The sequence below is a fragment of the Marmota marmota genome, unplaced genomic scaffold, assembly GCF_001458135.2.
Source record: "Marmota marmota marmota unplaced genomic scaffold, marMar, whole genome shotgun sequence".
Classification (NCBI taxonomy): Eukaryota; Metazoa; Chordata; class Mammalia; order Rodentia; family Sciuridae; genus Marmota; species Marmota marmota.
In genome coordinates this window covers 1,989,835-2,017,570 of record NW_026000142.1, presented here as the reverse complement: position 1 = coordinate 2,017,570, position 27,736 = coordinate 1,989,835, and the positions used below count along the sequence as shown (strand labels likewise).

Genomic DNA, 27,736 nt, shown 5'->3' with positions numbered 1-27,736 from the left:
TTCAATCTACAATACAAAAAGAAAGAAATAAAATTAAAACCCAGCAGACTTTTACACAGCAAATATTTGTGGAGAAAGTAGAGTCCCATAAATAAACCCACAGCAATCCTTATTTGGTGAAGTCTTGCCTTAGATAATATCACCATTACTTGGTTATCTTATGGGAGCAGTAGGCCTTCCAAACAGTTTGTTTGGCACTGACTGGAATAACAGCGATTACACTTTTAGAGATAAGCATTGTAATTTGTTTCAGGAGGAGTGGCTGAACCAAGAAAAACATGATTTTATATATTCAAAATTTATACCTACTGCCTCATTCACTTTCTAGTGCTAACTTATTTTTGCTTCCTAATCTGTATGATTTAAGTGAATGGTAAGATTTTAAGGCTAATGTTTTAGACTAGGGAGAACTTCCATCTGATTTTTTTTTTTTTTTTTAAGTTAGTATCGGTCAGTCAAAGCATGCTTATTTGGAAGCTCTCAGCTGGTGAGTTGTGGATTATTTTGGACCAAGCAAGCAACCGAAAAGTCTCTGGGTCTTCTCTTTCTTCTCCAGAACTGCAGAGGAAAGATCTGAAAACAGTGAGGGCTTAGTGATAGGATGATCTTCAGTTTACTTTAGATGATCTTCAGTCTTTAATGGTAAAACTCATTGAATTGCCCACAGGAGCTAGAGTAGAGGGCAGAATTGGACTTGAAAATTCCTTTGTATGTATATGTGTTGTTGTTATTGTTTTTCTTTCTGATTTTGCCAGCTGTTGGATGAGAAGTATACTCTTGTCTGTCATTGCTTCTCAAGGCCTGTAGAAATCTTAAACAATCAAATGTTATGTGAGAAAGCTCCTTGTGTCTCCCAAAGGAGAAAAGCATATTAACTCAAGGTGGCGTTTTAATGTCTTCCAAAGTGAGGGGAGATGCCAGGAACCATTTCAGTTATTTATTTGGTTTATAGATGTTGTTGCTATTCAGGAACCTGCAGGCAAGTATTTTAGAAAATGGATGACCCAGAATGGCTTATGAGGCAGAATAAAATACTCAGGGACTTAAGAGCCTATAAAATGTTTTTTTGTAGAAAATATATGAGTTTTCCAGAGTGGCAAGATTTAATATTTTAATTTTTTTAAAAACGTGTTTATTAGCTGTGATGATGAATAGATACATTGGTAGATATCTTCATTTCATCTTTTGCAATCATTGCTCTGTCTGATTAGAATGGCTTGGCAGTCTTAGGATATTTGAATAATGATCCTGCTAGCCATGTCAGAAGAGTGAAAAGTAAGTTTTGTAGGACTGTGCCAAGTGGCTACAACTCAAGGCCTTTTTTTACCCCAGCAAAGTCCCATGGCCAGTTCTTCTTCCCATAGCAAACTTTTCTTCACCATAATGTTGCATAAGTCCTAGGTTTTAAAAATAATATTTGTAGCTGGCACATGATGCCAGTGTCTGTGGCTACATGGAGCAGGATCTGTCATATCTCAGAAACCCAGGTGGCTCTGGGCCAAGGCACTATGACTGAACCCTTAACTTACTTCTACAGAAGCCAACCTTTCTTCATGCTGTTGCTCTCATTGAATAATTCCTGGAAGGTCTATCTGAGTACATCTTTTGGCTGCCTTCAGGACCCAGATCAAGTCTTAGTTTCTTAAGAAGCCTTTCCCTCTTCTTTACCTTCCTTTTTAAAATTCTCTTTCCTTGCTATGGGAAGCCCCAGCATTTTAGTGCTAATGGACAATACTGTTTGGGTCTGCTGCTGCATTATTTCCTGTGGGTTACATCTGGGTACAGCATGTCTCCTTCCATCCTTTCTGTTCCTACACAACTTAGTCCAGTGCTCATAACCTATGCTGCTTAGGAGTTGGTGGCTAGCTAGCTGAGAACTGAAATGAAAATTTCTACATGGCTGGTACAGTAGAACAGCCGAGAAACTGACTGGGCCACTTTCCCAGGGCCACAGAGTTTGTACATTGCCCAACTCCAAGGAGTACTAGTCCATGAAATGAATGTCATCCACTGGGGCTGAGCAATACGGTGGCCCTGAATGTCCTCCAGGGTCCACGCATGACCAGTGTTGACACAGTACTGCGTTGTGCCGGCTGGTCTGGAGGCTCTGCCCTACCTCCTTCCTTTCATTGTTTTGTCTGTTTCAATGGGAAGTTAAAAATTAGTGAGGTGTGAGTCTAACCTCCTATAACTCTTGAAGATCATTTTTGTAAAATGAGGTCCCCAACTCTTGCATCAGAAAAACTTAGGGTGCTGGTTAAAAACGTAGATTATTCAGCTCTTCAGTAGACTTAAAGTCATTTAAGGATAGGGGCTGGTAGTTTTAATAAGAAAGACTATTACTCATTGAAATAAGTTCAGCAAGGGAGACCATAGTACCTTAAAGGGTAATGCCACTGCCTTAACCTGTTATACTGTCTCTTGTAAAACTTTTTTGATTCATTTAAATTAAAAAGCTACTTAGGGGACTGTTGCTGTATGCTCACTACTGTGCCAGCCACATGGGAGACTCAGACGTAAAAAGTAGGGACTTTGCTGTTGAGGGGCTAATAATTCATTGGGAAATAAAAGATCTGAAGTAAATAAAAATAAACAGTTTATGTGTGTATATACATACACATATCTTAGTGATACTGTGTAGCTATAAACCTGAGTGACTTACTAACAGTACTTCAGGCAGACATTTGCATAAGAGAGACCAGCTTCAAGGAATAGTTGGGAAAGGTTCACAGTTTTGGACTCAAGCAGTAAATGTTACATTAATTATAGTTGGTTAGAATGAAACCCATTTTAATTTCATTCACAAATGTTTTAGCAACTTAAACTCATATCAGTAATCTAAAGCCATATAAATATTAAAATGGATAATGAGTGCCATCCATCTGTATCTATCTATATAATCTATCGATCGATCGATCGATCGATCGATCTATCGATCTCATTTGGTTAGTACTTTCTATTAGTTTCTATGGGACATGAAGGAGAGGTCAAAAAGAGGAGAGACCTCAAGCTAAAGATGTGATTCAAAGAGTGCCTGCCTAGCTTGCGTGAGAGCCTGGGTTCAATCCCCAGCACCACCAAATAAAAGAGAGAGAGGAGAAAGGATCTTATGTTTGACAGCTGTCCTATGATGATTATATTAAATTTTTTTAATAATTTTTTTTAGTTGTTGATAGACCTTTATTTTATTTATTTAAATGCGGTGCTGAGAATTGAACCCAGTGCCTCACACATGCCAGGCAAGTGTGCTACCACTGAGCCCCAGCCACAGCCCCTGATTATATTAAAATTTTGCTTCACTGGAATGCTTGGTGAAAAGCAATCTTCAAGTTCACTGAGAATAAACCAGAAAGCTTTTTATTTGCTCAATATTTCTCTGAATTTTATCATGGTCTAAAGTTTTATTTGATGTGTAAAAATTGCATCCTTTGATCATGTCTTTATCACTTGAACATGGTTTCTCCTTAGATAACTTACTAGTCTAGATTAGAAGGCTGGAGGACCTGTGAAGTCTCTTGTCGGGCATGTTCCAGATAGAGACATAGACGTGAGAACTGGAAAGGAGCTGCAGAGTATCTTGGTTGGTATATTTTGCCTCTGGAGGAAGTCAGGCTTCATACTGTTAAGGGACTTACAGTCATTAAAGTAATACCTAGCACATGGTGAGTGCCCAAGAAATTTTGGCTACTGTTATTAGAAGAATTTGAACCCAATTCCAGTAATTTGTTCTCAGGTATTGAAGAGATTCTTCTATCAAATTCATTTTATTGGTCTCTGATCAGACCTTCTAAGAGTCCTCCGTGCCTATATTTTCTTTTAAATCCCAATTCTTAATTCACTTCATTTTCTTTATGTCCTGCTTTTTTTTTTCTTGAAAGTGAAAAAGACAGAATAAATGCAGAGAAACTGGAGTTGCACTTTAAAGTTTTGATTTTATTGTCCTCACTAGAGCTGGCCTGAGGTTTTCTGCCACCTTTTATAAAATTTATGCCCAGCATAATTCTGATTTTTATTGCCTTCTCTGTGCAAATGCACATCTTCACTTATGCTGATGGTGGCACTACTGTTTCTTCATGGCAAGCCTGTAACATTTTCTGGAAACTTTAAAAGCATGGAATAAAAACTTTGTGGATATACTAGGGGTGGAAGTAGGAAATTAGGGGGAAACAGAAACATGTGCCAAAGGTTTTGGCACCCTTTAGAAGACTAAAGAACCTTCTTCTTCTTTTAAATAGAATCAAAAGGGGAAAAAGGTGTCAGACACAGTTTGCTCATAAATAAGAGCAAGTTTGGTGGATATATTTAAAAATGTGAAAGCCAGAACAAAATTTATTAATCAAATAACTTGTGCATCCTCCACCCTCCAAACACACATTTTCTTGGGAGGAGAAGGAACTAATAAAACCTCGAAGCTTTAAAAAAGTCATGTCTTCATACTCCTCTTTTCTGTCAGTCCTGTTACAGTTCTCTAGGAGAGGCCAAAAAGAAGTGATGTGTCAGTATGGTACATTCGGAAGCCTTGAAATGGGATTATTTGGGCAATTTGAAGACTTTAGTAAAGTAAAAAAAAAAAAAAAAGCACAAAGTTAAAGAATCGGGCTGCTGACTTTTCTTTCTATCTCCTTTAAGTATAGCAGATAATTTTTTGACTGTTTAAAGCTCAAATAGAGTCTTACAGGTGTTGAATATGTGCTTCACTCCTTTAACTGGTATCTAAATCTTCCAAAAACTTTTTAATAACTAGGTAAAGATTCTATTTGAGACCAGTATATATTGTATGTAGGTCTATTAGGTGTTTCCTGCCAATGAAGATCGAAAATCCAATATTTCTTGAAACAGAACAAATGAGATGATCATAGTTTCAGCCTTTAACTTTGGGTTCCTATTGCCTTTAGGATGTCTCTGTGTGTGTCCATGTGTGTGCAACTTCTTGATTTTTCTTTTTTGCACCTTTGGTGGGATTACTTACTTTGGTTTCTTGACTGATTCTATGAGAATTTTTACTTTTATTTCTGCCAGTTTTTAAATTGATTTAATATTGAATTATTTTTTATAGAAGAAGAAAAGCAATATCTGTTTAACAGTTTTTATACAAAAGGCCCTGGCTTGCTTTGTTTTAATCAACCTTTCTTTTCTCTTTTCAGAGGACATTAAGCAAGTTTTTGGACAGACCACAATTCATCAACATATTCCGTTTAACTGGGATTCAGAATTTGTGCAACTACATTTTGGGAAAGAAAGAAAAAGACACCTGACATATGCTGAGTTTACTCAGTTTTTGCTGGTGGGTCTAACTCTTAAAACGTTAAAAAGAGCAGTTAAGTAAAACATGACATCAAATTGTGGGTAAAAAGATGCTGGCTTTGACTTTAGTCTTGAATTTTGATTTACTGCAACTTTGAAATGCTGACAAGACTGTCTCATTTGGAAGTATTTCTTTATTAGTATGTTTAAGTCATTAAAATATATATACATATTGAGACCCCACAAAATCAGATGATTTCCTCAAGATCACTTCGGTCAGGAGCGACAAAATTTGAACTTGAATTCAGGACTTTTGAGTGGCTCTACTACTGTGTACTGTTTCTTTTCTCCCCCCTCCACCCTAAGAATTGAGATGTCATTGTCCGTATTTAACTGTAGCATCATTTCATCTGAGGCCTTTTATAGATTTAAGCCACTGATCTCAAAGTTGACTGCATAATGGAATCACCTGGGGAGCTTTGAAAATTATCATTGCCTGGCTCCCACCTCCAGAGATTGATGGGGTGGGGGGGCATTGGGATATTTGAAGCTTCTCTCGTATCCTTGATGTGCAGACAGGCTTGAGAACCAGTGCTTCCCATGGGCAACTCAGGAATTGTCTGCATTTCTGGGTGCACCTTCCTTAGCCCAGTCCCTCCTGCCCTTTATTCTTCACCACCTTCTTCCATTATGATTATATCATTGGGCCACAGATGATGGCAACTGAAGAGTGTTTTTAAAAAGATATATGATTGTAGTGTAAGTTTTCCTTCAGAAGTATCATCTAAAAACTGTTTCAATTCCTGTGTTAACATTTAGTCATAGAATTCAGTACCAATATGATATATAGATCTCTGTGATGGACCACCCTTTCTTTCAGATTTTTATGCATTTGTTTTGTTTCATTTATATTTTGTTAAATCAAATATTCATTTAAGAGTATTCTTTTGATATATTTAAATTCTGAGCCTTGAGGTTAAACTTGCCAGGGAAATCAGCTTTGGTTCTTGATTACTAAAAATGTTCATAGCTCTCTTGGTGCCCCTGGTTCTTTTGTGTGCCCAAGACATCTCCAAAGCCTTCGGCACAGCTGGGATGGAGGAGGAGGTTGCATAGCTGCACATGGACACTGAGCTGTGGTGCTCCTTCCTCAGCATTTCTGTGGCATCCCTTTTTAGGTAATAGTACCTACAATTAGTTAACTTCAAAATGTGCCTCTCTTTTTGACTTTTAATAGTACTGCTAGGATACGTAGACTATTTTGTTCTTGCCTTAAACGTGCCTTTGTATTTTCTTAACATGTTAATATGTATGAGTCCTTATTTTCAGTTCCGTATGAACATAAATGTACTTGAGTAACTCAGGTGGAGAAGAGAATGTGAGTTAGGTTTTTGCTGTTGTTTACACAGGACATTGGCACACTGTAGGAGGCAGTATTCATTTTGATGAGGAATAATTACAATAATGCTATTGAGACAAATGCCTCAAATTGGCTTTATAGAATACAGCCTAATTAACTTTTAGTCTTAATGGAATGTTAGCAATAGTAAAGATGATCACATTTCCCCCTTTAAGCAAGTATCAATTATACTGAATTGCATAGCAGCGTCTAGGCAAGAATGGAAGATATGGGAAAAGCCAGAGTGCAGAGCTGGATGACTCATGGATTACCAGCTATGTTTCCAGCTGCAGCTTGTAGGGTGTCCATTTAAATTTGACTTCATTCCTTGCAGATAAATGGAATCATCCTGTGATGTCTTAGAAGGAATGATTTTGATCTTAGGGCCAGAATAGAAATATTAAACTTTTACCAGATTAAATTGACTATGATGGTTAATGATTTTGTCCAGGTCCTGCTTTTGTGTGCAACTCCAGACCCAGATTTAAAGAAATTGGTAGACATATCATGACAGGCTCTACATGACACCTAGGAATGCCATTTTGATGTCTTCCTTCCCTCCATTTCAGATGTTTGGTTTACTTCCTGTGAACTCATTTCTGAACGCAGGTTGAGCTTCTGACCTCCTCTTCAAATTCCTTTTTGCTTCCTTGAGGCTCTTTTTTCCGGATATGGATAGAGTCTGAAAGAAATAAGTGAATTTTATCTGGTGTTTCAGGCTTGCACATCATCAGGCATGCACCGTCTGTCTGCTCTAGGGCAGGGCTCAGAAGCATAGGCACCAGCTCCCTGGTCGGTGCCAAGATTGTAAAAACAGATGCTTGGCTGTTTAAGAGGTGAAAGAGCTGCCACCTGTCACTGATGAGGAAGAGGAACTGATGAGAGGTGTTTGTGGTTTCTGGAAGCCTGAGTACAATATAGAGACAACACTGCTCTATTCCACTGAGGTCCCTAGAAAGTAGTAGATCAAGTTGGTTTCAGCCAGTATGTGGTACCCATACTCATGTATGTACACATGTGTCATTGGTGGGCAGTGCCATTTTTTGCAAGTTCCAATTTTTTCTTCATTTAATAAATGTTTTACTATAAACAAATCCAAGTTTGTTACCAACTACCATGTGACTATGAGAATCTTATTTGGTTCATGTGCTCATCTTTGTATGGTCTAGGTCAGGTCCCCACCCATTAAGGTAATGACAGGCAGGGACCTTGCTTAAATGGTGAGCCAGTATCTTTTTCTGTACTTTGTATATAAAATTCATTTAATGGGCAGATCAATGTGTTAATTCTTTGAGCTCATCTTGCCTTATTTCTATTGTGCCTCTAATTAATAGTGCTGAATCAAGTAGCAGGGACACAAAGCCTCCTTCCTGCAGTCCTGTTCCTCATTAGTGTGGAAGAATTTGAGAAGGGAATGGGGCCACATTTCTGTTACTCCTTCATTTATATTATTGTACTGTCTGCTGATGTTTTTTAAAATCCCATTTCTTTAATTTGTGGATGATAATGCGTATGAATGTAAATATAGTTATATAAGCATACAGTTTTTAGATATTTTGTTGTTGGTTTTTTAAAAATTTTTTTATAACTTTTTATTTTATTTATTTTTATGTGGTGCTGAACCCAGGGCCTTGCACGTGCAAGGTGAGTGCTCTACCACTGAGCCATAACCCCAGCCCCTATTTTGTTGTTCTTCTTGTTACTTGTGGTGCTGGGGACTGAATTCGGGGTCCCACACACTCTAGGTAAGCCACCACTGAGCTACATCCCAAGCCCTATGTATGTGTATTTTAAAATATTTTGTAAACCTCTCCATGTACCTGTACTCTGAGCTCCTAGAACAAATTTCTAATTTTATGGTTGCTAGTATAAAAGTGAATTTTAATATTCTAAGATTTTTAGAAAACAACTTGGAAAATTTTTCCTATTCTATACCTGGTGGAATTCCAGTTCATAAATGTTATTGACCACAAACTCTATCCCTATTTGGAAGTCGCTTTTGTGCTATAATAATTACTCCTATCAGGCAAAGTATTCACTTCAGCAGTGTTTGTTGAGTATGCAGGGTTTGTCAAGAGGCCTTTGTGTGAAGAACTGAGCTGTGCAGAGGCAACAATTCTTGAGACAATTTTAATGTACAAACCTGGAAATTGTTCCTATTTATGTTCACCTGAGAGTATAAAAAGAGAAATTCAAGCAGGTGTAGAATGTAGACCCTGAGAGTTTGTTCTTTTGTAGCAAAACTCTTAAGGGTTTGTAATATAAAGCCTAATAACATTCAAAATGTGGGTATACAGCAGCCATCTGAAGTATGAACCTACAGAGCCAGGTATGAGCATCAAGTCATTTAGTTAACTGCCCCATTTTACAGATGAGAAAACTGACTTTTGATTTCAGAAACTCTTACAATGACCTCACGTGTGCTTTTGATTCACACTTCTCTAAAAATAATGTTGAGCATCTTTCCAAGTGCTTTCATGTCTTCTTGGGAGAAGTGTCTATTCCTTTGCCCATTTTTTTTTATTGAGTAGGTATTATAGGATACTTGGGGCACAGAATGAAAGATCCTTTAAACTGTTCTGCCAAATTATTCTTTAGAGTCAGTACTAAGACACTTTTTCAAAAGAATAATAATGGTGACTAATATCTGTATGATCCTTATAATTTACAAAGTGTTTTAAATATTGTTTTTCTGATAATAGCATCCTCCAATGCCCCAAGACGTAATTATCATTATCCCCTATTATATGCAAAAGAATATTAAATAGACTCTAGGGTAAAATTTTGCATTTATAGATAATTTTCTGGGGAAATGACCCATAGCAGTAAGTTCCCAAAGGAGTATCCCAAAACAGAAAGAGCAGCTGCTGTAGAGCTTAGCTTCTTCAGTGAAATCAAAGACATTTGAGGGATTCAAAACCATGATGTTACCACTGTAGTGCATTTTCCCCAGGGCCAAGGATGTGTTCCTAGAAGGAGCCTTACCTCTGAGTAGGGGTGCTCGGCGGCCATGCATTGCTGGACATCGAGCATTCCTGACCCCAACCTTTAGTCACCAGATATGAACTTTAGTGGAGTGCATGTTACTGTTGTTTTCAATTATTTTCTGATACTGTTTTATAATTGCATCTATATTTCACATATAATTATTAAAATTTAAAAATAATCTACACATAGGGAATTTCCCATGGCTCCAACCTCAGGTTTGAAAAGTCTAGGATTGCTGCCAAATCCAATATTACTATTAACTAGAAAAACATTGCTATCGGCTACCTCTCATGCAGCATTTTCCAGCTTAAAGAGTGCTTTCACTGTTGCTTGTATTTGGCCTTACAGTCACCTTAGGTATTAAGTAAGGCACTTGCTGTTGTTTCTCCATGAAAGAGGAACACTCAGAAGCTTTGAGAAGTTTTCTGAATTTGTTCCAGATCAGACAGGTGGAATCGAAAATGAATTTTCCTAAATCTCTAGCAGTGTTTTCAAATTTAGTGTAAAAATGATCTGAGATGCTCATTTTAAAATGCAGAATCCTGGACCTTTTTGCCTCCAAGACTCTGAATCAGTATTTCTGGGTTGGGCTAAGAAACTGCCCTTCCACTAAACATCCTGAATTGTAATGCTGCAGATAAGTCTATGAACCATATTGGTCTAGACTTCTCAACTCTGGATGTTTAAGAACATAGAACTTGACCCTAAGTCTTCATTTTTAAGTCTGATAAAGCTTCTCGTGGCAGACATGATCAGATTTGTACTACAGAAGAATCACTCTGTCTATTGTATGTGTAATCAAGAGGAGAAGGACATGATTGAAGAGATGGAGACCAGCTCGTCACTTTCTAATCTTGGAGTGAAACAACCATGGCCTAAGTTGGATGGTAATAGTGATGGGCCAAAGTGAAGAAAAGTCAAGAAAAGTTAAAGGGATAGTCCTTACAAGGCTTGGTGATTGAATATGAAGGAGATAGTCAAGGCTTTGGCAGAACTCAACGTTGACTCCTGAGTTTTAGGCTTGGGCAAGTGGAAGGATGGTGAGGCTTTATTAAGAAGGGGAGCACAGGGAGAAGAGGTGGTTTTACCGTAGGGTTGCGGAGCAGTGCTTCACACATAATAGTCTCACACATGCATGTTGGCATTTGGGCTTTCCTCTGTTCCTGAGAATTACGATGATGTTTTCTACGAATGCTTCTAATGTAATTTCGGGTTTTTTGGAAAGATTATTCCCCATATTTTTGGAGCCAGGAAAATTTTCCATATCCAGGGGCTTTCCACCCATCATTATAGGTAGAGGCAAGATCAAGAAATCAGCAGTCTCTGGATTGGCAAATAGATTCTGAGGCTGACATTCCATTAACCAAGAGATAGGATAATTGATTTGAGGAAAGATAGGTCTAAAAATCTTCTTTAACATCTTTGCATCACATAGAACATAAGAATGAAGTCAACTGACCCAGCAGAGGGTCCACATCACACAGGTACCATAATTGTATTCAAGTCTTCATTTTGTTGGAAGAACATGATGAGAACCAGAGTGATGAACTTTAGTTGAAAGAAATGAGAGCAGAACATAGGGATCAGAGATGTGTCTGGTTTTCTAGACTAATCATTCTTATTGGTAAGGATCCTTGTCCCCAGATCACACAAGCCCCCTTTTGTAACCCAGTTGGATGTCAAAGCTTACTCATGCAGCTGAACATTTTTGGTTCTTTTTGTTAAATCAGATTGACCAAGTCAGCCCAGATAGTCCAAGTCAATGTGAAATGGACCATTTAGTTATTCAGGTTCTGAGCCCTAGAGAGCAGACCACTGGGAATCTGTTGCTTCCAGTTGCTGGTGGTTGCCACCTATTACTCTAGAAGTCAGAGACTTAACTACTGCTAGTCAGCTCTGTTTTGGGCTTTATAGAGTTTGCTACCTTATTTGTGATGGCATCCTGGTATAAGGCAAAAATTTCAACACAACAGGTTACATATGTTAAAAAAGAAATTGCTTTCTGCCACCACCAAATAAAAGACAGCATACCTTCAACGTGGCAGCATCAAAATTCTTAAGCTTTGGTATTAATAGGGGATTTCAGGTGTTATCAAAAGAATCAATTGTTGACTTGCTGAAGCCGCCACTGTTTATTATTACACCGTTTATTACACTGTTTATTATTAGTTATTGTTATTACAGTTATTGGACAATTAGTTATTGTTTATTATTATAGTTATTGGACAATTAGCAAGTCTTTTTTTCATATTGAGTAACCAGAACCATTTGTATTTCCCTTTTGTACTCCAACTCCTTATCTGTATTTGTGAATATATCTAAACCAAAGGTCTTTAATAAAAAAAAACCTTAATAGCCAGAAATCACACTCTATTTGCATTTTCAACTTGTGAGTACCTTTTATATTGATTTTAAGACAGGTATGTAATATAAGTCATTCCTGTTTAATAAATACCATATCACAGCTAGTGCTATGGCTGAGGAGATACAGTATCAGGAGACCAAAACAAGGATTGCAAATCTGACACCAGCCTCAGCAACTTAGCAAGACACTGTCTCAGTTTAAAAAAAGAAGGAAGTGAGAGGAGGAGGTTGGAGATGTAGCTCAGTAGTGGAGCACCCCTGGGTTCAATCCCCAATACTGCAGAAATGCATACATATATAACTTGGTGTTCTAAAAGGAAATGATGAAAAAAGGCAGCTAATGTTATTTATCCCCAGTTCTTCCAGCAGATTAAATTCTGTTTTGTGTCCAAATGGAAACCATTGCTAGTTTGGCCAAGGATGACCAGAGCTGTGTTCACTGGACACCTGTACAATTAGATGCAGAATATGTCCTGTTTACGCTGCACACTTTCTGTACTCTGGGCAAAGGAAATCAGGATTCATTGTGTTGTTGTGTCCGTGGTGTTTTGTCACCTTGTTGTTTTGTTGAGCAGCCTGTTGTGCAGGCTTTTACAGTAACATCGTGCTAAAAATGAGCACTCTACACAACATCTCCCCAGCCATTACCCACTGTGAAGTTTAACGTTAAATCAGAAGAGCAAGAAAATTGAGGTGGAAAAGCTCTGTACTTGGTTTCTGCCAGGGTGTTGCTGTGTATGCAGAGCCATGGGTGATGTTGCTTCTGATGAATATTAATTAAAGGCCCCTCCAAATGAATTATGGGTGAAATTTTAAGTTGAACTATGAAAATCTGCATGACTAAACATGGAGAAAATGCTAAGAACGGAAACTACTCAACTTCTATGTATTTCATTGCCAGATTCCATCTTAATTAAACTGTTCTCCAAATTAGTGCAGAATTATGAAAACAAAGTAGATACTTAAATATTAAATAATACACAGGTAATAAAACTTGATATAGAATTTGTTTAAATAGTACTAAATGTGATACAATATTTTCACACATCATTATACTTTTTTGTTCTTTGTTCTGATAAGCAATTTACCTGCATTTTGCCCAGAATTATTCTACAACAATTATTCCACCCCAAAAGGAAGTCTGAATGCTTCCTTAACTCCCTGATTTTATTAAAATTTTAGATTTTTTAAAATTCCAGAACAAAAAAAGTGTAAATATTCCAGAATTTTAAAAGAAAATGTTCTTGGTTTTATAATATAAATCCTCTGGAACTGCTGCTTGTTTTGAGGTTCTCTCTCACTTTTTTTTCTTTCTTTCTTTCTGATAAAATATTCTGAGGATAAAGCACAAACTTGCATGTCTGAATAGAGGGGGAAAGAATTATTTTGCATTAGAAATATACCCACTTGAAAATTGGAGATTATTAAGGAAATAGCAGGCCTGGAAATATTAGAAGCATGAAAGTTAGACTGAAAGCAGTATAACCCCTATATCTGTTTATTTCTGTACCACTAGCAATTTTGAAGAGTTTAACTTTTTTTTCCCCCTACAGGAATCTGAATGGGTATGTTGAAGTAGTTCAAAACCGCTACAATAAAAGCCTATTCCATTAATCACCATGCACTAGAATAGAGGGAAGAGAAAACAGTTCACTAGCAAATATTACAGAAAAATTGGGCCTCCTTTTGCATGCTTGAGCAGAACTGCCTGAGAGGGAGCTGTAGAGCTCTGGGACCTCTGGCCTTAGTGATGGGAGGTGTTTTTCTCTTCCTGCGGGAAGGCCTGTACATGCCACATTTAGCAGGTACCCCTTGCTTGCCACCATTGAGAGCTCCTACAGAGGTTGCTATCTTCCTGGGGCTCTGGGTTTTCTGTGTACTCTCAGGCCCTTGACATCACTTTCTGAACTCCCTCGCTCATGTACCTGTTGGATTTTTGGTGCCTGCCCTTTGTATGTACTGTAAGATGATCTTATCTCTCTCTACAACTTCTTGTTTTCTTCTGGTGTTTGCTGGGCCTCCCTCTAATATGAAAACGTAGTCTGGATGTAGGTTAAGATTGTGACTTCAGAGCCAGATTGCCTGGCTACATATCCAGTTTTGTCCGTAGCCTCGAGTGACCCTCTCTTTCTTCACCTCATTTTTTCATCTATAGCATGAAAGCGTTGGAGGACCCACCTTAAGGTGGCTCAAGTAGGAAAACCACAATCCAGGGAGTGTAGCATGCAGTCAGCACTTGGTCAAGTCCAGCCTTTCACTTCCGCGCTACGATCCCATCATCTGAATTTTCCAGATTTACTTCTACCTGTACATCAAGCTGTCTTTTGTAGGTAGCTTAACTTTTGTTTATAACTTAAACATATTTCAGTGCAGGTTTCTAATTGTGGTCAACCACCTCATCTCTTTCCCCTTAAATATTTGTGTGTGTGTGTGTGTGTGTGTGTGTAGTAGTAGTAGTAGTAGTAGTAGATTCTTCTACCTCCCCCATCATCCAAGATGAGAATTCTTCGAGATATGTCTGGCTGTTTTCATAGCATTCAAGTTGTCATTAAAACTTTTCTTTAACTCTCTTTTCCTGTTATATATCTAAACCTACCTATGATCTCCTCAGTTAAGATTTTGCCCAAGGCAGCCTAAGTCAGCAGTTAAGAATCTTAGTTTTAAAATCAGACATTTTTTTTTTTTGGTATGGATCTCAACTCAGCTATTTCTAAGCTGTGTGACTTTGGGTCACTTACTTATCTTTCCTGAACATCAGTTATCTCCCTATAAAGTGAAGATAATGATTGTTACTTCACAGAGGTATTGCAAGGCTTAAGTAAAGTGCTATCTTTGACATTTTTGGCATAGCATCTGGCCTGCAATAAGTGTTAATGCATTCAGCTATTATTATTATGCCCTACCCTAGCTTGTGTTCTTCTTTCTGTTCCTGTGGCTAGTTCAGAATGACTTACAGAGCTACTCTTCCATAATGAAGAGGATTATAAAGGTTTTTAAGCCTTTAACTTCAACTAAAATCAATGTGTGTGTGTGGTACTTGGGATCCAACCCAGGGCCTTGCGCATGATGGGCAAGTCCTCTATCACTGAAGTACATCCCCAGCCCTCTGAGCTTCCACTTATTAAATGGCTGTCACAAATGACCTGTAGATCACATAACAGGCATTGGTGTGCCATCGAAGGCAGACCTGGGGCCTGAGGTGCAAACATGACCACTGTGTGCTTTCCAGTAGGAGAGTTATAACTGCTGTGGCATTCCTGTTCCAAATGTCACAGCACTGTTAGGATAAAGTACTTCCATGGTCCTATCAAGATAAAGTAAGATCCTTGCCTAACGTGGTGGTCGAGTCTGTAATCCCAGCAGTTTGGAGAGGCCGAGGCAGAAGGATCACGAGTTGAAAGCCCACCTCAGCAAAAGCAAGGTGCTAAATAAATCAGTGAGACCCTGCCTCTAAATAAAATACAAAATAGGGCTAGGATGTGGTTCAGTGGTCGAGTGCCCCTGAGTTTAATCCCTGGAACCCCCCACTCTTCCCTACAAAAAGATAAATTGAAATCCATGACTTGTATCCCTTAGCCCATAGATCCCAGTGACACGGAACCTGCTACTTTGCAAGGTAGCCCATTTCACTGCACAATAGTTTTATAGGTTAAGGACTTCGGTGTTTGTTTCAAAATCTGACCCAATATGTTCTTCACATTGACTTCTTTTTAAAGAAATACAAAGAAACAATCTAATATCTCTTTTTTTAACCTGATAATTTTTTAACCTTTAAATATTTGAATCTGATAATTTCTTCTCTATAGTTCTTCCCTCCCCTGTACATAAGAGTTGTTTGTCCATTATGGTCCCCTTTGCTTAGAAAATGAATATTATTTACATATGTTGTGTTTTGTACAACTAAAAGCTCTTGGTCTGTGTACCTTCTGGGTAAACATCTAGAAGCCTTTGGTCTCTTGATGACCCTGCCTGAGTGTTAAGTTTTCCATAAATAGCTATGGAGGTGCCCAGAGAACTCTAATTTTAAGTCACTGGAGAAGAAGTCTGGTCATTTATTTCAAAGATGACTCATTCTTGATTTAAATGTTTGTAGAGGAACTGATGTGTTAGCTCCCACAGGCCTCTCTCTTGGTTTTTCTCTCCTCAGTCTCTTTGGGCTGAGAAAAAGAAAAAAAAGAAGAAGAAGAACCAGAGAAGGACTTTTAGATTTGGTTCCCTCTCCATGTTCTTTGTGACTGTTGGTAAAACTATCCTGGCACTCTGGATGCACAGGCCTTTCCTTAATAGGAAACCTTCAGGAATATTATTGTTTTCCAATGAAAGCAGGCAACAGCAAAATCTAGGGTAACTTAAAAGTAAGTTTAATTTTTTCTCTTTCCAAAGCTTTTCAGATTCTCAAGTATCAAATGCATTTTTCATCAAATTTCTGACAGTCTCATTCTCCAGGCCCTCCAGGCAGTGTGGTAGAGTAGTGGGAGTGCTGTCAGTGGAGTGAAGTGCCTGGGGCTGAGTCAGCCTTGCTGTTCCGGTCTGTCCCTGAGACCTGAGTTTCCTCAGCGAATGGAGGAATGACCTACCTGCCACACAGGGCTGCTGTGAGCATGAAATGAGTTAATTTTTATAAAGTGCTTTAGAATGGTTTCTGATACACACCTGGTCATTGTGGAGGTTGCATTGGTAGAGAAAATAGTTTTATTTCTTCACCCAGAGGAAGCAGCAGCCACTTTGTAGACAGCAAGCCACAGAAGATAGCAAGACTCATGTCTTTAGTAATCTACTGAGCCAACTAACTGTTGAGAGAATGACATGGATCTAGTTTCTTGTTCTGCATGCAATTCTAATGTCACCAGCTTTTAAAAGCTGTTGGAAATGGATTCTCAGGTCGTTCATCATCCGGGTGAAAGAGCTTTTTTATCACATGATCATAGAATCCCTGCTAGTAAATGTTCAGTCAAGGAAGTGAAGGCACAGAAACGGGTAGTGACATTGTACCCTTCACAGTCATGGGCTCTGCCCTTTCATGTGACTGCTCCCTGCTTTGGCATTCCTTTTTCCATCTGGCGTTCCAGCAGTCTGGTCTTAGTGTTCAGGCTTCCTGCTTCCTGGGGTGACAGGGTAACCAAGGAATGCCGTGCTGTTTTTGGTATGATGTTCTGAGGATCCCTTAGACAGAGTTATAAACTAGGGCAAATGATAAATAACTGAACATACCTCCTCCTATTGTTGAAAGTAATCTCGGCTTATGATAGCTTTAGCAGTGGGTTTCACAATTCGAAGGAGACTGTGTTCATTTACTTTCAATTGAATACATACTGTGGTCATTTTATCACTACAGGGTGTTTAACAGTTGGTTCCTTCCTTCCTCTTAAATCAGAGTCACTCATACAGAGAACCCTGTTTTGTTCAATAGATGGTGATTTGTTCATCTGGTTGGTTTTATAGACTTCTATCACTGATGATAATGCCTACCATGTGACTCTATGCCTAACTTATCCTGCCCAGAAGCATAAGTAGGATAAACATAAAGAGGACACAGAATCTTTTTCCAGGCCAAAGGAAGGACAGAATTGAGCTTCAATTATAAGACCTGTCTTACCACATCTTATACAGATTCTAGTATAAGATGTGGTAAGACAGGTCTTATAATTGAAGCTCAGGAGGGGGTGAGGGGTGTCACAGGAACTCAGGTGGCCGATTTTCATTTAGGAGGTCTCTACTAATATTTACCAGATATGTGGAGGGTCTGGCAAAGCTGGGCATGGGGTAGCAGGAGAAGCAACTGAGAGTATCTCCTATAGGTCTTGAGTGCCCTGATGTGGAGAGGGTCTCTGTGATCAAAGACCATCAGCTTTCTATGGAGGGAGGTGGGGGTCAGATCTGTGATTACAAAAGGCAGCTTTGGATGCCATGCCAGGTGGACCACAGAGGTCAGAGAGAAACCCCAGACTGACATTTTGGGCCATGGTAGTAATTTAGGCAAGATCTGAGGAGGCCTTGAACCATTAGCACCATAAGGAAAAGATGAATTTGAATGAACTTTTAAATGTCCATGGGGGTGCTGGGGTTGTGGCTCAGCGATAGAACACTTGCCTAATGATAGAGAACTCGCCTAACGTGTGCGAGGCCCTGGGTTCAATCCTTAGCACCACATAAAAACAAATAAGTAAAATAAAGGTATTGTGTCCAACTACAACTAAAAAATAAATATTTAAAAAAAATGTCCATGGGACATTATTTGGTAACTGATTTATTCTTAAAAGAAGCTTGAAGAATTGAAAATGATAGCTTTCTAGGTGAGATGACCAGAAAACCAACATGCCAATAATTAGGCTTTGAACATAGAAGAGGGACTAGGTTTGACTGCTGGGCAGGGGGCATGTAGTAGTGGATTTAGTGATGGTTAGTAATTTTATGGCCTTCAGGAGATACTCATGGGGTATATTCTACAAGCAATTAGAAAGTTTGGTCCAGCAGATGGGAATGGGAGATTTGGATGTGGAAATCACACCTTGGCTTATAAGAAGCCCTGAGGACATGGTAGCCAGCACACTGCCCAGGAAAGCAGAGTGAAAAGACCTGAGGATAAAGGACTAATACCTCCCATTTAAGGAAGGGACGTATTCAAGTCCTAGAAAAGAGTTTCAGCAGGGACAGGCTGGCTCAGAACTGGCAGATGCCATAACTGAAAAAAGGTTTTAAATAGAATAGGAACTCTGATTCTCTTTAAATTCTTTTAAATATACACCAACTTCAGAAGAGTAGAGTGAAAGGTTCTGAGGACCCTCCCAGTACTCATCGTCCAGCTTCAGTCTTTATCAGTATTTTGTCAATCTTCTTTCGTCTCCCCAGCTATCTGGGGCAAAGAAAGGAAGTTGATATTTTCAAGCAGTATCAGACACATGCCATCTCTCTTTTAGTTTGCACTAATTCAGGAGGCAATTAATTTTTGCACAAGTCATTATCTCACCCAAGTTAAAAACAATTCTGTAATATCACTTAATAAAACCTTATTTCATGTAAATACTTGGAAGTCCTTGAGAGCCACTTCAGTGGTGCTTTTTAATTTTGTAGAGATTAGCTTTCTTTCTAAGGGCCCATCTGGGAAGTAGGCAGAGTGTCCTGAGGAAAATGGCAAAATGCTCTCTGCAGGAGGGATGCGTCTGTCGTGTGGTGCACACTGAGTGTGGGTGGGAAGCTAAGTTTTATTTTGTGTATACACTTATTCCCTGGGAATAGCAATAGAAAGCTGTGATTAGACCTCCTGACTTTAGATCATATGAATTAAATATATGTCCTGAGATACTGCCACAGATATACCTGACCTGCATACCATCTAGCTTGTCATTCTGGTCACTATCCGGTAGTCCTCAACCAGGACATATGGCACTGTCTGGAGTCTCTTTTAATTGTCATAACCTTGGGAGGATCTAGTAGAAAGATGGCAGGGAAGGTGCAGGACAGCCTTGCAGTCCTTACTTGCCCAAAATGTCAGTAGTCCTGTATTAGAGAAATAGCATATTCCAGAAGAGACCTACTCTTTTCAGTTTGCTGCTAGAGTCCACGTTTGAGTGCCAGATGCAGTTACACATTTTTCTTCTTATGAGAGAGGTTAATGTCCTAATATGGGTTTTTCCTTTCCTGTGCATCACCTAAGCTGGATCTGGCCAGATCTTGGAACCTACCAAACTTCATTCCAGTTTTCATTTTCTTGTGTCTCAGACTTCTAGCAGAGGATGGAAGTGATTTGGTTTCTTTGTATAGGAGATTTAAGGTGGAGTTTATATTCTGAGGACATATTCACTGATCTGAGCAAAGTTCTCTCTCTTAAAGAAGGTAGTGGCTTGGGGGCACTGTTAAACAAGCCAGTGGGGGCCTGTTAAATCAAGATATAATCTTTATTTCTTCAGCCAGATTTGAAAATGAGCAGTCATTTGTAGTAAATAAGAAGCAAAACTTAAGAATTGCACCTTCTCTATTTATAGGAAATACAGTTGGAGCATGCAAAGCAAGCCTTTGTGCAACGGGATAATGCCAAAACTGGAAGAGTCACAGCCATTGACTTCCGTGACATCATGGTCACTATCCGGCCCCATGTCTTGACACCTTTTGTAGAAGAATGTCTAGTAGCTGTAAGTTGTAACTTGCCCTAATGACATATTTTTCAACCTGGTTTAAGCTTAGTAAATATGAGATTATGAAGAACACTTATAAATTATGTTCTTTTTCTTCTTAAAACTCCAACATTGGGGCTGGGGTTGTGGCTCAGTGGTAGAGCACTTGCCTAGCACGCATGAGGCACTGGGTTTGATCCTTAGCACCACATACAAATGAATAAATAAAATAAAGATGTTGTGTCCATCTACAAATAAAAAAAATGTTAAAAAAAAAACCCCAACATTTTCCTAATGTGATTGTATAAATTACCAAACTTAGAAACTAGTTGGCTAGTTTTAGTGGGTAGGTTAATTTGTTTGCTGGATTATATGGAATATCCTAGAGAAATGCACAGTTGTGTCTCTGTATCCATTGGGGATTCCTTCCAGGACCCTCTCATGAATACCAAAATTTGCAAATGCTCCAGTTGCTTCTATAAAATGGCATAGTCTTTGCTTATAACCAATGCATATGATTTTGATACTTTAAATCATCTCCAGATTACTTATAATACTCAATTCAATGTGAATGTTACGTAAATGGTACTTACACTGTATTGTTTGGGGAATAACATGAGAAAAATGTTTGCATGTGCAGTACAAATGTAAATTTCCCCAAATCTTTTCCGTTTGGGAGTGGTCAAATCCATGGATATGGAACTCATGTATATGGAAACCTGACTATATTAACCGGTTAAAGAAAAAAGGAAAAATCAGCTTGTGATCTTGTGTTAATTTCACTTTTTATTTTAAGTTATGTCAAACGCTGATCTTTTTTCTTATCTAAGGGGAAAAAATGGTGCATGCATTTATTGTTTGTTGGAATAGTGGGCAGAGCAGAAACTCTAGACCTTAGATTTGCTTGTTCATCCAGTGTTCATGTGTGAGGCTATGATGGCACATGTGGCAGGCAGAACCCTGCCATCTGTATCATCCCAGAGGGTATCCAGCTGTTGTCCTGACATCACAGGCACCGTTCAGTAGTGGGTTCCTAAGCATCACGGTGGTGGTTCATGGAGCATCAGAATCAAAAGGGATAGTTACTGAAAATAAAGATTGTAGGTTTGTTTTAGGCCTGTATTTTACCATCTCTAGGTAATGAGGTCTTAGAATCTAACTGGTACAAATTCTAGATGGTTCTTATGATAACTCAGATTTGGGGTCCACTTCCAATGGTAGCTTTCCTTTTGCCAACTTGGGCAAAAGACTTTCATTGTTTTCACAATTTACTCAGGGCAGGTGTTCAGGAACCATTCAATTTCCCTCTTCCCAATGTTTCATTCTGGAGACAGGGCCTTCAGACAAGGCTTTTCCACTCTGGCACTGTGTTAATCTACCCCACCCCATTCCCCATCCCCACCACCACCACCACCTCCTTTTCCATACTAAATGTTCATGTCAGCTATTTTAAATGATTACTAAGTGGAGATTTATGTGGTTGTTACCTTATAAAGAAGTGCTTTCTTAATAAAAACATTTTGCCTTGTTAGGAAAAGATAGAATTTGAAACCCCACACTGAAGTTCCATTCATAATGGACATGCTTTCTATTTCCTTTGTCCCGTGTGAAGAAATATGCTTTCTTAAGAACTCTGATTATCAGAATTCTAATGAGTATTAACCCCCATTCAAGCACATGACATCCCGTAATTTTATCATGATATGCTTGTTTGTTAGAAATCCCACCAATTTGAAGTCTGTACTTAAATGATGATTTATTACTGGTTGTAAGTAATGTGATAAATCTTGATATTAATGTTAGATTGATCACTTTCCGTAGTATGTTTATGTTGATACAATACAGTTTTGCATGCATAAGCACATAAATGTGCGCATTTGTATAATATAATTTTGCATGTACAGGCCTTTAAGATTTGCTCATTAGATGAAATAAACCAACTTATAAAACATTTCCAATTGAAATTTGAACTCTGTAAATTATTGCTGGTTCCATTGTTATGATCTTACACATGTATTTATTTAGTTTTCTAAGAGTTGTATGTGGAATGTACCAGGTTCTGGTCATGATTAGTTGCAGTTACTTCTAAAAATCATTTGTGGCTTTTTTTTAATGTGAAAGAAAAATGCATGTGATCATTTGTTCTTATACACTCAATCTTGGTTAATTCCACACTATGTACTTCTGAATCTTCCTTACCTATAAATCTTTTGTTTTTCTTCTCTCTTGTTTTCAACTTACTGAGGCTGCTGGAGGTACCACATCTCATCAAGTTAGTTTCTCCTATTTTAATGGATTTAATTCGCTTCTTAACAACATGGAACTCATTAGAAAGATCTACAGCACTCTGGCGGGCAACAGGAAAGATGTAGAGGTGACTAAGGGTGAGTGAGAATGTATCTGAATTTTTGCCTGGAAGCATCTTGGGGACTTGTTATTAGAGTGAAGAAGGCAACGCAGTTACAGATTTCAGATTTCTCGCTCCATTCTCACATATTAACCATATGGCACACGTGTGTCCTCTTTTGATCAAACAAAAGCAAACAAAATAATCTTTACCAAATAAAGACAGCCTTTGAGAAAAACGTGTACAATTTCTTAAATATTTTCAAATTTTGTTAGAATTTGAGCTATTTTGGTTGCCTCTAAAGGGCTGTTCTTCAGAAGTAAATGAGGAATTCCACAAACTTGTATTGGTGACACTGTAAGTTGATCTATAAACTTGAAGAAGATCTTATCAGCATTTTAATGGGATTTTTCTAAAACAGAGGCTTCCCATAAGAATTCCACAGCTTCGTTAATATAACTTCTTGGGACCAGACCGATGTAAATGAAGTTAATATTTGCTTTCTCATTTTCCTTGACTTGTAATTTGAATAATATCCTATGTCATTTATTCAAAGCTTTCAGATGGCACCATGTTTTTAAAGTAAATGTTGGAGAAAGTATTCTGCATACTCTTTCCAAGTACAGGAAAGAACTACAAAAATTCTTGCCCTATTTGGATTGACTTGAATTCTGTGACTGTAATAAAGTTCTGTGATGTCCACCCATTCCAGTGCCTTGAGTTAATGCTGAATGTAGTGCTATTCCTTCTTGAATCTTTTCCCTTTTATTTTTTTCCATACAGAGGAGTTTGTTCTGGCAGCTCAGAAATTTGGTCAGGTTACACCCATGGAGGTTGACATCTTGTTTCAGTTAGCAGATTTATATGAGCCAAGGGGGTAAGTTGGCTTTTTTTTTTTTTTTAATTAGCTTAATAAAAGAATGTTAGGAGGTAGGAGTAGGGGGAGGGCAGCATTTGGGAGAGAAAGAAGCCAAATGAAAGGCAACACTGAAATATTGAAAATGATAGAAAGAACACTGTAGAATTCCATAATGAAAATGTAATAAATCGATATTTTTATTTTTGCTTGTGCTGTTCCTTCTAGACGTATGACCTTAGCCGACATCGAGCGGATTGCTCCCCTGGAAGAGGGAACTCTGCCCTTCAAGTTGGCTGAAGCCCAGAGGCAGGTGAGTGAAGAGGGACAGATGTGCATGCTGGTGTTTCCCCTAGCTCCTTTTCACTCACTTTTGCCTTTTTGGCCTTGGTACCTGACTTAACATTTTTTTATTTTACCCCTGCAATGCAGACAATTTCAGAAGGTGGAAAAGAGAAGTTACTTAGAAACCTTCTGACAATGAACACACTTTGGACTCTGTTTATTTTTTTCAAAGATGGGATGATTTCCTCACTCCACTGGTAGCTGCACACTTTGTAAACACATAGATCTTTTCTTCTTCTTCCCTAAATCTCACATTGAGGGATGAGAGGAACATGCAGTGGGTTGGTGTCACAGTCCCTATCGCAGCTGTGTGTTGCTAAATGAAAGCCATCTTTGCTCTGCACAGAGGGACCCCGTCAGCGCATTGTTTAACTGCCATGCCTTCCGTTTTTCTGAATATCAAAATGAGATAATTTTGTTTAGTCTGGAGTTGTAGTTTGAAGGCTTTTAGACCTATTTTCTCTGTGAAAGGATTCATAAGTTATGTGGAAACAATTTTAGGAATGCTAAATTTTATTTTATGGTTAACAGAAACCAATCTCTCAAAGTTGTGGGAGTCAGAAACTTAAGACAGGACCTCCTCATTTAACTCTTACTCGACTCTCTATAGATCAGGGCTTAGAGAAGAAAAGCTTCATAGCGGGTGTTGTGCTTGCTTGGCGTTTGTAAAATAAATCCACTCACAGACAGAGCGTCGGTTTTAGAAAAATACCTCCTTTAAGGCAAAGCCATCTCTGAATCCTGTGAGACTTAACCGTTTTTGGCTTGGAGCTCTGGGTCTGTACTAAGACGCCAGTTTGACCACAATGGGTTGATGCGGGCTACATTTTTAGGACTGTCAGGCCTGGAGCCAGGACCCCCTCCTTTTAGCTCCTTCCCACCCAAAGGCAGTGGCGAGTTTTGTGTGCAGCATGTAAGTCAAAGTAGTGGGTGTGTGCTCAGTAAATCCTAGTGAGGCACCTCTGGAAAACCAGCTGGCTGTGGTTAAAAGAGGAAGCCGCTTTCCCTCAGTGCAGGAGAAAGAACTGTATAATCACGTGCAGAGGTGGAAGCAACGTTGCGCTCCCTCCCTTTGATTTTAAACACTGCTCATGAGATGATTATCTCTTCATCTCTATGCCACCAGCTATGTAGAAATGTAGGGATTAAGAAAAGCAGAGACTTTTTTTTTTTTTTAAAGATATCTCTGCTCTCCAGCTGGTAGCGGTAGCCCACCATTTTCCCTTTATGCCCTTTGCAGATTTTTGAATTTATAAGGGGGTGCTTGTTGATACCGGTCATGAAAGGGTTAGGCTAGTTTGATGAGATTTACAGCAGGAAATGATTGGCTGCTGCTTAGAGGTTTCTAGCAATTCACAGTAGCCTTGCCTGGCATACAGTGTGCTTTTTACTGTATGAATCCCACTGGGCCTTACAAATTCAAGCCAGGGAGGTCATCCACCTGTGGGCAGATGTGCCAGTCCAGCACCATGCAGCCCTTGGAACATTTGTCCTACACGGAGGAGCAAAGGAGGAGCTTTCTTATATCATTTTAGAATACACTACATTTTTAGTTTCTGGAAAGTTTAATGAAAGTCTGGGATTTCATTTGTCTTTTAGATGAATAATTAGTGATAATGGTAGGTTACTCCCCCTCATTATTTTCAGAGTATTTTCACGCCAGGACATTTCTAAGTGTTGCATATTTTTATCTATGTAAATAAACTAGTGTTTCTCTTTTGGATATGTCTATCAAAATGAAGGTACTGTTGATCTCCATCTTTTCAGGGATAGAGTTGGAATCAACCATGGAATTTGCAAGAAATGCTTTCCATTCTTACAGATGCATATTTCTATGTAAAGCTATTTTCAGTTAAGTGACTTTGAAGGAGATTCCAAATAATCTAATTGTATTAGAATTGTGTTGCATTGACAGCAACTAAAATTCAGTGGGTTGCTTGCTGGGGTTGCTGATTATTTTCATTCTTCACTAATTTTAATTATCATGGCTTTGAAAAACAAGTCTTAGTGAATGTATTTATTCGTTCAACAGGTATTTATTAAGCACTGACTATATGTCACCCTCATTTGACAACTCAGTGTGGCATAAATTTACTATTATGTATGCAGGCAGAGAAGTGCAATACTCTGAAACGTTTTGGCCTCAGAAACACTATAGAAAATAGCTCAAAAGAACAGCAACTGAACAACTGGCTGACCTGAAGTATGAATTTAGGAAAAATGACAAAAAGAGGAAGAAGTAACAATTATCTGTAATATGGTCCCCTAGTTATAGCCACAATAAATATTTTTAATATCTCTGGGTAGTAGGTAGTAGGGATACCAAAATGTTAGATACATGTAAAAAAAATGACTTTATATTGCAAAATCTTAAAAAATTATTTAAAAAATATTATCATGAAACATACCCGTCTACCCACCATGCTCTTTTCAGCTTGTTTTCTTTTATGATGCATTATGAACATTTTTGCCAATATCAGATATTCCTTGACAATATAATTTTTAATGACATACTTTAAATTTTTTTTTTTTTTTTTTTGCAGTTGTAGATGGACAGCATGTCTTTATTTTATTCGTTTATTTATTTTTTTAAATGTGGTGCTAAGGATCCAACCCAGTGCCTCACACATGCCAAGCAAGTGCTTTGCCACTGAGCTACAGCCCCAGCGCATAATGGTGTACTTTTTTAAAAGTTATAGTGTTATATTTTAAACAGTCTTCTATTACTAGTGACTTAGGATATTTCCAGAGTTTTTGCTCTTTAAAGAGAAGTACTTTTTAACATTCTTGTAGCTTGATCCTGTATTTACTTGATTATTTTCTAACCTAACTTTTTCTAAACAGAACTATAGGGTCATGGGTTAGGGAAATTTTAAATATTTGGATGTATATTATCACAGTTTCCCTCAGTTTATACCTAGTTTAATGGTAAGTTTGAGAAGGTCTGTTTTTACCAACTCTTGTCTGTCTGGGTATTGCCATTTAAAACAAAAATTACAAATAAAAAACAGATCGATTTGATTAAGGAAGAATGAGGTCTCATTGGTATTTTTAAGTATGCATTTCTTTGATCACTAATGAGACTTGAACATTTGAAAATAGGTTCACAACTTTATCTTGGTAATAATTGCTTTTTGTTCAAATTGAATTTAAAACATTAATAGCAAAAAAAACCCTTTTTATTAATCAAAACTCATGGAATCTAACTCTGCTTTCCTCTTTGACATTTTAGTTATATCATGGATTGAGAACCCAGTGAGTAATTCTTTAATATGTGCTCGTTTTTTTTCCTGTCCTTTTCCCCTGTCTGCCTGCTGCCTGTACCCCGGGCCTTGTGCATGCAAAGCAGAAAGCTTCAGGTGATTCAGCCCGGCCAGTCCTCCTCCAAGTTGCAGAGTCGGCCTACAGGTTTGGTCTGGGTTCTATTGCTGGAGGTTAGTCATGGATGAGTACAAAATTTTTGCTTTTATTATTCCTTTTTATCTTTTCTCTGATTTACCACCTTGAGCTATTACAGGTCAAATCCTGCCTAGTTGTTCCCCCAGCCAGTTATCTATCTGTATGAGGTAGAACCAGGGCAAAGGGAACTCTTTACCTTACCTTCATGTGAGCAATGTCTTATAAGTGATACTTTTGTCTTTACTTGTCTTCACACAACCTTTCTGAAAACAGGCTAGTAATGTAGTTAGGCTGTGGTGATATGCTTTTAATTTAAACTGTGCCAATCTTTTATCAGGAGATACTTGAGTGACAATCCATAGCACTTTATTAAGGGTATGGAAGGGCATAGTTTTAAAATCTGGACATGCAGAATTTGTTTATTTTTTTCAGCCTTTTGTTTGATTTTGTCCACCTAGTCTGTTCTTTTCTCTACCTGACCCTACTTCCCTCTAAAATGATGTCGTTCTTTAATTTTAGCTGTTGGAGCCACTGCCGTGTATCCTATTGATCTTGTAAAAACTCGAATGCAGAACCAACGATCAACTGGCTCTTTTGTGGGAGAGCTCATGTATAAAAACAGCTTTGACTGTTTTAAGAAAGTACTACGCTACGAAGGCTTCTTTGGCCTGTACAGAGGTTAG

The 27,736-nt window shown here is 38.3% G+C and overlaps 1 protein-coding gene across 4 annotated transcripts in view; it reads left to right on the top strand.

Annotated features, from left to right (window-relative positions):
- Nucleotides 1-27,736, top strand: part of Slc25a13 (solute carrier family 25 member 13) — a 182,790-nt gene that overhangs the window by 89,289 nt on the left and 65,765 nt on the right. For all 4 annotated transcript variants that reach the window (XM_015488236.2, XM_015488234.2, XM_015488235.1 and 1 more), the window contains 7 exons: nucleotides 5,145-5,284; nucleotides 19,978-20,124; nucleotides 22,352-22,490; nucleotides 23,237-23,330; nucleotides 23,538-23,622; nucleotides 27,004-27,088; nucleotides 27,573-27,731. In XM_015488236.2, coding sequence (XP_015343722.1) covers nucleotides 5,145-5,284; nucleotides 19,978-20,124; nucleotides 22,352-22,490; nucleotides 23,237-23,330; nucleotides 23,538-23,622; nucleotides 27,004-27,088; nucleotides 27,573-27,731 — 849 coding nt within the window. The remainder of the gene's footprint in view (nucleotides 1-5,144; nucleotides 5,285-19,977; nucleotides 20,125-22,351; nucleotides 22,491-23,236; nucleotides 23,331-23,537; nucleotides 23,623-27,003; nucleotides 27,089-27,572; nucleotides 27,732-27,736) is intronic.